At 53.5% G+C, this 12140-nt stretch overlaps 1 protein-coding gene across 1 annotated transcript; it reads right to left on the bottom strand.

Annotated features, from left to right (window-relative positions):
- Window positions 1-6307: 6307 nt before the first annotated feature.
- Septin12 (septin 12) lies at window positions 6308-11986 on the bottom strand. The gene is made up of 9 exons (XM_026385538.2): window positions 11824-11986; window positions 10237-10362; window positions 10091-10172; window positions 9437-9574; window positions 9182-9299; window positions 8995-9090; window positions 7232-7328; window positions 6582-6633; window positions 6308-6509 (listed from the first exon to the last, which is right to left on the bottom strand). The coding sequence occupies exons 1-9, from the start codon at window positions 11984-11986 to the stop codon at window positions 6308-6310; spliced, it is 1074 nt and encodes a 357-aa protein (XP_026241323.1).
- Between the last annotated feature and the right edge of the window lie 154 nt (window positions 11987-12140).

Genomic DNA, 12140 nt, shown 5'->3' with positions numbered 1-12140 from the left:
CACAGTATTTGAAAATAAAGTGTTTGATCCAAGTTCAAATCTGCCTGTGAATTATTGACAGGACAAGCTGGAGGAAGAGGTGGTAGGAGGTTGGAGCTGTGACTCAGTGGCAAGCGCTTGCCAAGCCTGTGTGAGGCACTGGGTTCGATCCTCAGCGCCACATAAAAATAAAGGCATTGTGTCCATTTACTACTGCAAAAAAAAAAAAAAGGAGGTGGAGAGTTCAGATCTAAGCCAGCTCCGCCACCCGGCCCCTCTAGACCTGTTTCCCCACCCATAAAAGGAAAGTCATGGAGGCCCACAGTACACACACCTGGAACTTGAGGTTTCCCATCCATGTCATCCTGAGATGATGATGGTGAGAAACAGCAGGAGACAGCCCCAGCAGTGGGAGAGCAGAGGGAGAACACGTGCGAAGCCACCAAGGTGTGGCACAGGTTGAGGGCAGGAACAGCTGGGGCCAGGAAGAGGGAAGACTGCAGCCCTGGCCCAGATGTGCGAGAAATGAGCCCAGGACCCGGAGGCTGCCTGGGGAGGGAGGTGGGCAGAACACTGGGCTCTGCCAGCTGGTGGAAAGAGGCCTGGCCACCTCCGGTTGGTTCCAAGTGCCCCCAAGGGCTTTCACAACTGGTCTAAAAGGCAAACATCTGGGAATCAGGTAACTGTGTTCTACAGAGAACATGTGCACAGAATACACAGGCCAGGACAAGCACTGACCTGATCCATTAAGGGATCAAAGAAAGCAGGTCCAGTGGCTCGGGAGGCTGAGGCAGGAGGATCGGGAATTCAAAACTAGCCTCAGCAATTGCGAGGCACTCAGTAACTCAGACCTTATCTCCAAATAAAATACAATATAGGGATGAGGATGTGGCTCAGTGGTTGAGTGCTCCTGAGTTCAATCCCCAGTACCCGTTCAAAAAAAAAAAAAAAGTAGGAAGTACTCTTTGCCATCTTCATTTCCAAAAGCAAAAGTTGCTCAAAATAAGATTGGAAAAGAAGCTTGAGGGAAGAAGCACAAGCTTGCAGTCCCAACTACTAGGGAGGCTGACTCAGGAGGACCACCTAAACCCAGGAGTTCAAGACCAGCCTGGGCAAAAGAGAAAACAGCAAGACCCCCCCATCTCAAAAAACTAAAAAGGATGGGCTGGGGTTGTGGCTCAGTGATAGAGCACTTGCCTAGTATGCATGAGGCCCTGGGTTCAATTCTTAGCACCGCATGTGAATAAATAAAATAAAGGTTCACTGACAACTAAAAAACATTTTAAAAAATAATAAAAGGTGAAGGGAGAAAGAAGAAACATGCCGATGTTTTTGCCCAGGAAAAAAAGGTCTCCCAGGTCGACTCAGGCATGCCTTTCCTCCCCAAATAATATCCCTTGCCCGGCTACACCCCCAGACCTTTTTTTTTTTTAATTTTTATAATTAGTTGCTCAAAACATTACATAGTTCTTGAAATATCATATTTCATACATTTGATTCAAGTGGGTTATGAACTCCCATTTTTACCCCATATACAGACTGCAGAATCACATCAGTTCACATCCACTTTTTTACATACTGCCCTACTAGTGTCTGTTGACGTCTCCCTACAACGCTGAGGCTGGCCCCGAATCTGCACCCGCCTAAAAGGCCTACGAGGGGGCTCACTGCCCACGTTGGCTTCCGGGGTGGGGTCTCAAAACGGAAACCTGCTCAGGCCCCGCCCCTCCCACTCGCGCGCCCCTCCCCTTGGCCCAGAGCCACCCTAGCTGTCTCCTGTGTCTTTCTCAAAGCCTCGCGCGAGGACGGTGCCCGCTGGGAGCGGAAGTCTCGGGCGCTGGAGGCGGGGTGGAAGGCGGCCGGACTACACTTCCCAGGGTGCCTCGCGCAGGCCGCGGCGCTCCCGGGCTGAGCACGTGCCGGTTTCGGCGAGGGGCGGGCGTCGCGTCCCCGGAGGATGGCAACGCTGCCTCCGGTGGCCGCGTCTTTGTCTCCGAGAGCCGGCCGGCCCCTTGCGCGCCCTGGCCTCGGTGTCCACACAGCGCAGCGCAGGTGGCCCAGGGTGTTGCAGCTCGTCCACCGGCTTAAAAGCTGCTCCTTGTGTCCCCGAATGGGCCGGCCGAGGTGACCCAGCTGTGAGCCTGTGCTTGCTTCAAGTGTTCCGGCAAGACAGACAGACAGTGAGCAGTCTGTGGTCAGTGCTGGCCAGGAGAGTGGAGTGGGCAGTGCCGCCTCCTCCGCCTCGGCCGCAGTGGGCGTGCTGGGCCCTGCAGGCCTACTGCGCGACCCGCGGCGAGGACCCGGTAGTTTGTGTGCTGTTGAGACATCCACTTGGTACGACACGGAGAACGACTCCGCGAAGCTCGCAGGCTCGCTGACCAGGCGACAGCAGGTGTTCCTCAAGGCCGGCTTTGAGGAAGGTGGAGGAAATCTTTCTGTCTCAAGTCCCCAGCTCCAGGGCCTCAGGGGGCTCTGAAAGCACCATGACAGAAAAGCGGGGCAGTGGGACACGAGACAGATTTCACAAGGCTCTTGGCTTTTTTCTTCCGAGAAATCTTGTGCTTCCTTGTCACATCAAAGGGAACAGCATCTGCCTTTCTTTTTTTTTTTTTTTTTGGTACCAGGGATTGAACCCGGGGGTGTCTAACCATTGAGCTGCATCCCCAGCCCTTTTTTATATTTCACTGGAGACAGAGTCTTCCTGAGTTGTTCAGGGCTAAGTTGCTGAGGCTGGGTTTTTTTTTTTTGTTTTTTTTTTTTTAGAGAGAGAATTTTTAATTAAATGGACAGAACATCTTTATTTTATTTTTAAGTGGTGCTGAGAGAATTGAACCCAAAGCCCCACGCATGGCAGGCGAGCCGTTACCGTTTGAGCGACATCCCCAGCCCCTGAGGCTGGGTTTGAACTCACCTCCTGTGAGTCCCTGGGATTACAGAGTGCACATCTGCATTTTTTCCCTCCCAGTACTGGGATTGAACTCAGGGGTGCTCTGCCACTGAGCTATACCTCAAGCCCCCCCCCTTTTTTTTTAAGTTGTAGATGCACACATAATAATACCTTTATTTATTTATAAATAAATAATACCTTTATTTATTTATTTTTATGTGTGCAGAGGATCCAACCCAGTGCTTCACACATGCTAGGCAAACGTTCTACCACTGAGCTACACAACCCCAGGCCTTAAGCCCTTTTCATTGTTTTGAGACAGGGTCTCACTAAATTGCCCTGGTTAGCCTTAAATTTGTGATCCTCCTGACTCAGCCTCCCAAGTGGCTGGGATTACAGGTGTGATCACACAACAACTGTTGCATTTTCTTTTTTGATGAACACATTACTATTTAAACTGAGGCTAGGAAAGGCATTGCAGAGGGCCTTTGGAATTCAGCCTACCCCAGAGAGAGGGATGTTAAAGATGGGAAGAGAGATCAGGGTAAGGCTTGGAGAGGAGTAGGAAGTAGCTCCAAGAAAAAAAAATTTTTTTTCAAGAAAACATTTTTTTTTAAAATATGCCTCCTGGAATCACTGTGTTCTAGTTCTCTAGAATCTGTAAATATGTTGTTACCTTATTTGACAAAAGGGATTTGGCAGGGGTGATGGAATTCAGGATTTTGAGATGAAAGATTATTCTGGATTATTTTGATGGGCCCAATAATCACAAGAGTAAGGGTCCTTATAAGAGAGAAGCAGAGGGGGACTTGACCCAGGGGAAGGCAGTGTGGCCCTGGGAACAAGGGGTTAAGCTGCTGGCTTTGAAAGTACAGAAAGGGGGGGGGGCTGAGGCTGTGGCTCAGTGGTAGGGCACTTGCCTAGCATGTGTGAGGCCCTGGGTTCCATTCTCCACGTGTAAGCAAATGAATCAAATAAGGTCTCCACATCTAAAGAAGTATTAAAAAGAGAGAAAGAAAGGGGGCACAAAGTGAGGAACCGAGCTCTAGGAGCTGGGGAAGGAAGGATGTGGTCTCCTCTGGAGCATATCCTTTCTCAGATTGTGATTTGGGCCCTTTTACTGGAGTCCTAAGGCAAAGACCTTGGCTCTGGGGGTCCTGACAGACCAGTCTCTTCCACCTGTCCCAATATGACAATCAAAGAGACAGGCAGTGGCCAAGAGTGGGACAGGAGCTTTGATCAGTGTGGCCACCAAGGGAAGAGCAGATACCCAGGTGCAGTGGCCAAAGATCTGTCTTCAATAGTTGACTGTCACTGTGAGGTTTAAAGACAAAGGGAACAAGGCAGTGCTGGGGGTGGGGGGCTTGCTTGGCTCAGGAGTTGCATAGCTGAAGGAATCTGCTGTCTTGTTTGTGCCACCGTCTGGTTGATCCTTATCTCAGGACAGTTCTGGGAAGGTCAATTCGCTCCCCTTTGTGGAATGATGGCTCCTGCTTAGGGGGGTGGGCAGCCTCAGCTCCTTCAGAAGCTCCCTCAGCTTCTGTTTAGGGGCAGACCCATCATGGGGTAATCTGCTGAGACTCACTGTTGCTTGGGGGTAGTTTCAGTCCCTTGTCATAAAGATGCTTATCACTCAGACCTGTGGTTCCTGGAATGCAAAGTGACCACAGAAGAAAGCCACTCAGAAGAAAAGTTGAAGAGGCAGTTGGAGTCAGAGGGGGGCAACATGGTGGCTAGGTCAGTGCGGGAGCCCTCCTCTGCCCAGTGATACTGATGTTAGACTTTGACAAGCCTCCAGTATGTGCTGATTTGTTACAGCATCCATAGGAAACTAATACAGTGGTATGGGTGTCCCGTGGACAGGTACCTTGTTTCCTGCCCTTCTCTGGGAACCTTGGTAGGATACTCTGCACACCTGGGCACAGCTATCAGTGGTTCCCAGCTGGACATACTGTGTACCCCAGGGGACTTGTAGCAATGTTTGGGGTCATTTATAGTTGTCACAGTGGGGGAGTTGCTACTGACATCTAGTGGGTCCAGAACAGCGATGCTGCTGAACCTCCTTCAGTGCACAGGAGAGCCTCCTCCAGCAAAGAATGATCCAGCCTCTAACGTCAGTAGTGCCGACTGGAGGCTCGAGGGGCTGGTGTAATATCCATCCCTAGAATTGCACTTGCGGTGCCAAAGAGCGTGCGGTTTTGAAATACTGTAGCCATTGTCATATTGCCCAAGGCTGATCTCAAGCTGGGGAACATGCTATGGGATGGGACAGTGTTTCGTCCTTTGTGTAGCCATGTGCCACCACTAAGACGTTTGTTAGAGAGTGTGTTAGTCCTCCATCGGTGTGACCAAATACTGAGATTAAAAAAAAAAAAAAAAAAAAACTTGAAAGGTTTTTTATCTTATCGTCTGTATGTAGGGGGAGTGGCCGAGCACCCCTGAGTGCTGTACCACTGAGCTCCATCGGCCTCCATCGGTTGGGGAAGTCAAGGAAGGCTTCATGGAGGAGTTGACCTGTAGCTAGGGTACCGTTCTGCTCACCGTTGTCACCGAGGAGTGCTTCAGCTCCCGTCACGTCAAGTCCAAACCCCCTGGAGGATCTTGGGAGAGGACAACTCGCACACGGCCACAGGTTCTCCTCCCTGGACTGATGCTCGCTCCGTCTGGTTGCCATCCCCTCTGTCCGCGTGCCATTTCTCGGGTTGTGGCAGGCACAACAAGAACTGTGGAGTTTGGTTCGAACACCAACACCACAGAGAGGGACACAGTCACCCCCGACCCCCATTGTGTAGCTGCAGAGCCTGAGGCAGGGGAGGACAAGGGACTCGGCCGCTGGGGTCTCCTGCTCACCATGTTGGTCTGCTAGGGCAGGAAAGAAGGAAGGCAGGGCCCACATGGCTCAGAGTGGCTCCGGGAGGACAGCCAAAGGTCAGGCCACTAAGGACGTGGGGGAGTCAAGTGTTCATGGCCTAGTCCCAGGCCAAGAGCGAGAGGTCAGGACAAACGGGAGAGCCCAATTTGTAACTGGGCTCTGGCTCAGGACAGTGGGGTTGACTTCCTGAGGATCTTGGGTCTCATGCTATTAAAAGAGAAAAACAGAACCATACTTTTCTCTGAGGCTACCTCAAAGAAGTCATTTTCGAGCTGGGCGTGGTGGCACACACCTGTAATCCCAGCGGCTCTGGAGGCTGAGGTAGGAGGATCTCAAGTTCAAAGCCAGCCTCAGCAATGCCGTGGCACTAAGCAACTCAGTGAGACCCTGTCTCTAAATAAAATACAAAATAGGGCTGGGGCTATGGCTCAGTGGTGGAGTGCCCTCAGTTCAAGCCCTGGTACTGCCCCCCCAAAAAAGGAACACAGTTTCTAATACAAAGCAATGTCCACCTTTAATAGGTATTGTATTGGGGGTTGGGTGCAAGGACCTGGGGAGCCTGCAAGTGCTTAGAACTCATCTTTGGGATCCTCTTGGACCCGCCTTCGGACCTTCAAGGGTGCAGGGGTGGTCAGCTGTTGGGTGGAGGCCGGGCCCAGGTTCACCCAGCCCGGCCCGCTGGGCAATAGGTGGCTCTCGTTGAGCCTGACGACACGGTAGTTCTCATAGTGGACATTGTGGGTGATGTCCTTCAGGTCTTGGAGGTGGGAGCTGGGTGGTGAGAGGCAGGTCAGCCCTGACCACGGTGGCCCCGCGACCCCTTCCCGGCCTCCCAGGCCTCACCGGATGAGCAGATCTCTCAGGAGAGGAAACTCACAGTGCGCCATATTCTCCACTGCAAGACACGGGCCTGAACGTGGCTCCAGCGAGCACTGAGCGAGCCCCACCGTGTGCCGAGGCCCTGTGCCCCACCCCGGGCCCATCTTGCCCCTCTGCCCTTCCCTCGGTGCTCTCAGTCAGCCATTCGTTCATCCGCTGTCTGGCCTGGGGCCTGGGGCCTGGGGCCTGGGGCAGTGGCCACTACGGCTAGCTGCTGAGCCAGGGAGTGAGCCCACCTTCACTGCGTCAGATTTCGCCCATGGTACCACCCATGGCGGACACGCGTTTCTAACGACAACATGGTAGCTCCTGCTACCCAGCCTGGCCCTTGGCAGGGCCCTTTGGCTCCCTCAGCTAGTGCCCCCCAGTGTCCCTCCCTCGGTGATCGCCTTGTCAGCTGGGTGGGGACTTGCACCCTGTCAGTCCCCGTATTCCTGCGATGCCTATTTGACTAGAGGAAACTGAGGCCGAGCCAGATAGCTCGCCTGGGCTCCCGCTCAGGTGTGTGTGCTGCCGTCTGTGGACCTCGCCGCCCCGGCCCAGGTCCCTAAGGTGCAGGCCGGGCTCTGGTTCCCGCCCCCTCCTCAGTGCGTCTCCGGGGTCCCCGCACTGACCTTCCACGATGCCCCACTTGGTCTTCCGGCCCAGCACGCACCTCCCGTTTACCATGTGCTCTCTGTCTGCACCGACCACGGCGAAAGGGATCCGCTCCTAGGGGAGGGGAGGAGGAGGCACCTGGGAGGAGGCTGGGGCACTGTCCTCGGTGGGAGGGAGCACGGTATTCGGGGCGTCTAACCCGTGCCTGCTCTGCCTCAGCTGTAGGTGAGGGCACCAGCAGGTCGGTCGGAGGCCTCTGGACGTTCGCAAAGCGTTTAGCATAGTTCAAGGTTGGCAGAGTAGCCAACCTTGGACACTGTCTGGTTAATAACCACGGTAATAATATAATCTCGGGGCCAGGGGTGTAGCCCAGCGGCAGAGCCATGCTAGGCATGTGCAAGGGTTCCATCCCCAGCACTGCAAAAAAGTAAGAAATAAAAGGGGCTGGGGATACAGCTCAGTTGGTGGAGTGCTTGCCTTGCATGCACAAGGCCCTGGGTTCGATCCCCAGCACCAAAAAAAAAAAAAAAAAAAGTATAACATATGTGATCTATAAACATATATCACATTGCACATATACCATACATATTCTGAATTCCATGTGTATTCCTTATATACGTAAGTATGCAATCCTGCTGACATTGAACCTCCAACCTGTGAAACGAAACGGTAATCTCCGCCTGGGGTCATCATGAGGGTTAAAACAGACAGGTGTGCACAGGGTGCTCATGAAGCAAGTTAGGCTTCCTCAGCTTTATTCTGGCCTCCTTCTAGCCACGGGATCCCGTTTGGGACACGTCCACTTACCCTTCCTAATTTCCATCCTGTGTGAGGCAACTTGAGGCCCTCACTAGAGGCCACACTGATATGGTCACCCTCTTTTGGATTTCTACCCTCTAGGACTGTGATCTAAATAAATCTCATACCTTATAAATTGTCCAGTCTCAGGTGTTGTATTATAGCAAATGAAAACTGACTAAGACACCATCCCAATTGGTGTGGTCTTTCCCTGTGGTTTTGAGATTTGGATTTCCCTCACAACTGATGATGTTAGGCACCTTTGTGTGTGTTTCTTAGACATTTGTATATCTTTGTGTGTTTCCATGTTTCTGGAAGGTGAACCTAGGGCCTTACACAAGCCCTTTACCACTGAGCTACAGCCCCAGTCCTTTTTATTTTTTATTTTGAGACAGAGTTTTATTAAGTTGCACAGGATGACCTTGAACTTTTCATCCTCCTGCCTCATCCTCTCAATCAGCTTGGGTTACAGGCATTTACCACTACCCGTCTTTTATGTATTCTTTTTTTTTTTTTTTGGTGGTGGTGCTGGGGATTGAACCCAGGACCTTGTGCATGCAAGGCAAGCACTCCACCAACTGAGCTATGTCCCCAGACCCCTTTATATATTCTTGGGGAAATGTCTACTCAGATCTTTGGCCTTTGGCCTGCTCTTTTTTTTTGAGTGCTGGGAGTTGAGCCCAAGTACTCTACCACCGAGTCACACCCCCAGGCTGTCAGCCCCGGGAATCACCGGAGTCCCTGCCCTTTAGGCTTTTGTTGTTGAGTTGTGAGAGTTCTTAGGATACACGCCCCTTTTTAGAGATGTGACTTGCCAGCATTTCTTGGTTTTCTGTGGATTGTCTGATGTGAGCCATTTCTTGCTCACCTTGAGTTTGTAGACGGATGCAGTTTTGTACCTGCTAGAAGTGCACGTGCATTTCCCTGAGTTGCAGAGAGAGAGCCCAGTTCCACCAACGTTCTGCCCCCTGCAGCTTCTTACCCGAATCTTGCTGTTGAGGATCCTGTCATTGATGTCCTCGTCGAAGCATTTCTGTGGGTACACATCAATGCAGTGATTTCTCAGGTCTTCCTGGATCTGCCAACCAAACACAGGCGACCTCAGCCCATCCTGCCCACCCTGCTCTCTGCCACACTGATCCCAGCCCTGCCTTGAGCACCCAGATCACCCTACTCCTGAAGGCCTCTCGCTCCTCAATGGTCAGGCTGTCAGCCCGGGCAATCACAGGCACCACATTCACAGTCCGGCACAGTCTCTGTAGGAACTCGATGTCCAGGGGCCGCAGGCTGCCCAGGCAGGGCAGGGACAGTGGTGGCGGGGATAGGGAAGAGTGAGAGGCCACCCAGCCCGAAGCCCACACTGAGACTCCTCCTCCTGTCTGCCCTAGGTGGGGGGCCCTCCCTGGCTGGTCCAGCCACCTCACCAGTGACCAGTGGGCGGCACGAAGTACACGCAGCAGTGCACCCGGGTGTCAGGGATGTGGCGCTGCCGGGTGATGAGGATCTCCTCCTGCAGGTACCGTTCGTACTGCTCGTTGATGTAGCCCAGAATCGGGTCCCAGCTGGGCAGAGAAGCCCCCTCAGAACAGACCCCCAGAGCCCGCCTGCCTCCCTGGCCCCCGAGAGTGGCTCAGTCCCCTTATGGCCCTTTGACAGCCCTTTGCCTCATGGGAGACAGACAGACCCCTGCCATTCTCCCTGAAGCCTTGGCTGACAGCACCGACTTCACAGGGAAGGGAACACACACGAGAAAGCTGGCTGCCGACTTTTTTTTTTTGGAATCGGGATGGAACCCAGGGGTGTTTTACACTGAGCCGCTTCCCGGCCCTTTTTATTCATTTTTTTTTATTTTGAGACAGAATCTCACTGAGCTGCTTTGGGCCTTGCTAAGTAGCTGAGGCTGGCCTTGAACTTGTGATCCTCCTGCCTCAGCCTCCTGAGCCGCTGGGGTCACAGCCTGTGCCACCACGCCTGGCTGGCCTTCAGTTTTAGATGGCATGGCCAGGCCTCTCTGGAGCTGGGTGTCTCCCAGGGGTCGGAGGACGGGGTGGGAGCTGGCCGCCCACCCTGGGACCCACCACTTGTCGTTGTTGATCTGGTCCCCGAAGCCGGGTGTGTCGGTCACGGTGAGCTTCAGCTTCACGCCCTTCTCCTCGATGACTGTGGGGAGAGCAGAGGGGAGGGATCGGACCCAGCGGGCGGGGGCGGGCCGGGGCTCACTCACCGTGGGTCACTGAGTGCAGCTGCAACGTCTGTGGCATGGGCGTCCCCAGGCCCGGCAGGCTCGACTTCCACACCTTGGACTTGAACAGGGTGTTCACCATGGTGGACTTGCCCAGCCCGCTCTGCCCTGGGAGTGACCAGAGGACAGCAGTCAGGGGCGGGCACACCTCAGGCAGCCTCTCCTGCGCGTGACCCCGTGGGACGTTTCAGAAAGCAGACTGTTCTCTGGGCTGAGTGTCAACACCGTCAGGTACCCACGGTCACAAGCGTCCAGCTCAACATTTTCCTCCCCTTTGCTTATTGAGGTCAAATTGACGGCAAAAAAGACCGTTATGGTTTTCAAGTGCACGGTCAAGTGGCAGTACTCGAGAGGCCCAGGGAGAGGACTCCAGTTCAAGGCCAGCCTCGGCAGCTCAGTGAGACTCGGTCTCAAGATGAAACAATTTTTTGCTTTTTTGGTACCAGGGATTGAACTCGGGGGCACTCAGCCGCCGCTGAGCCACATCCCCAGCTCTTTTTTGTATTTTACTTAGAGACAGACAGGGACTCACTGAGTTGCTACCGCCTCACCATGGCTGAGGCTGACTTTGAACTCACCATCCTCTTGGCTCAGCCTTCCAAGCCGCTGGGATGAGGGCCTGCACCACTGCGCCTGGCAGGATAAAATATTTATTTATTTATTTTTTTGTGGTGCTGGGATTGAACCCAGGGCCTTGTGCGTGCCAGGCAAGCACTCTACCAACTGAGCTCTGTCCCCAGCCCAGGATAAAATAATGTTTTGAAAAGGGCTGGGCAAGGAGGCTGGGGATGCAGCTCAGTTGGCGGAGTGCCTGCCTCGCATGTACAAGGCCCTGGGTTTGATTCCAGCACAAAAGGCTGGGCATGTAGCTCAGTGGCAGAGTAGCCCTGTTGTACCAAAAGTAAAATAAGAGTGGCATTAAATCCCCTCCCAGTACCAGGTAACCACCACCTCTCCTCAGTTCCAGAACACTGTCATCACCCCAAAAGGAAGGCTGCGACTGTGAAGCAATTGCTCGCTGTTCCCTCCTCTCCCAGCCCCTGACCCCCTTGTCTGCTTTCTGTCCCTGTGGATTTGCTTGTTCTGGATGTTTCATGTAAATGGAATCATACAATATCTGGCCTTTGGTGTTCGGTTGCTTTTCCTTAGAATAATGTTCGGTCATACTGTAGCCCAAGTCCATGCTTCATTCTTTTTCATGACTGAATAATATTCCACTGTATGAATAAGCCAAGTTTTGCTGGCTCAGCCACCCACTGATGGGCATTTCAACCAGTTTTTACAAGTGAAACCCAGCCACATCGGCATCCATGACATCGAATCAAGATTGCACTGGGGTCCCAAGTCCAGGAGTCTGACCCTCCCCGCAGACCCTCCTTGCCTCTTGGTGGGTGATTTTTGTCTGTAACAACAGTTTCCCAGATTTTCCACTGTAGCACTCCCATGAGGTGCCATGGCCAGGCTCCCTGCCAAACGGGGACCCTGAGACTGGGGGATGAGGCGACACTCCCGGGCCCACAGGCCTTGTCCCTGTCCCCTGGTCCTGCAGTCTGTGAGCCCCTCACTCACCCACCACCATGATGTTGAACTCAAACCCCATCTTCATGGCCTTGATCTTCAGTTGGTCCAGCACAGCCTCGATGCCCACAGAGTCAGAGGCCTCGCAGGGCGGGGTCCTGGGGCTCGAGGGTCGCGAGGAGCACGGGGAGGAGGATCGCCTCAGGGGATCCATGGGGCCAGGCGCAGCGATGCCGATGGCGCCTGTCATCCGTGTGGAGGGAGAAGCCGCCTGTGGCTGGGCTTTCTCGTTTCTGAACTGACGCCACATTCTGTGCCCCTGCTCTGCCCGAGGCCCACCGTCCACGGCTGGGGAGACTTGAACCCCC

The sequence above is a fragment of the Urocitellus parryii genome, chromosome 9, assembly GCF_045843805.1.
Source record: "Urocitellus parryii isolate mUroPar1 chromosome 9, mUroPar1.hap1, whole genome shotgun sequence".
Classification (NCBI taxonomy): domain Eukaryota; kingdom Metazoa; phylum Chordata; class Mammalia; order Rodentia; family Sciuridae; genus Urocitellus; species Urocitellus parryii.
Note: the sequence above shows the minus strand (reverse complement) of the source record. Positions and strands in the feature narration are given on the sequence as shown.

Excerpts from the sequence above, each read along its gene's own strand:
- Septin12 (XM_026385538.2), bottom strand. The coding sequence starts at position 11,986 with ATGGATCCCCTGAGGCGATCCTCCTCCCCGTGCTCCTCGCGACCCTCG. Across the intron at positions 10,173-10,236 it reads GCTGCACTCAGTGACCCACG|TCATCGAGGAGAAGGGCGTG; the intron begins GTGAGTGAGCCC and ends CTCTCCCCACAG. Across the intron at positions 9,091-9,181 it reads GAGAGGCCTTCAGGAGTAGG|ATCCAGGAAGACCTGAGAAA; the intron begins GTGATCTGGGTG and ends TTTGGTTGGCAG.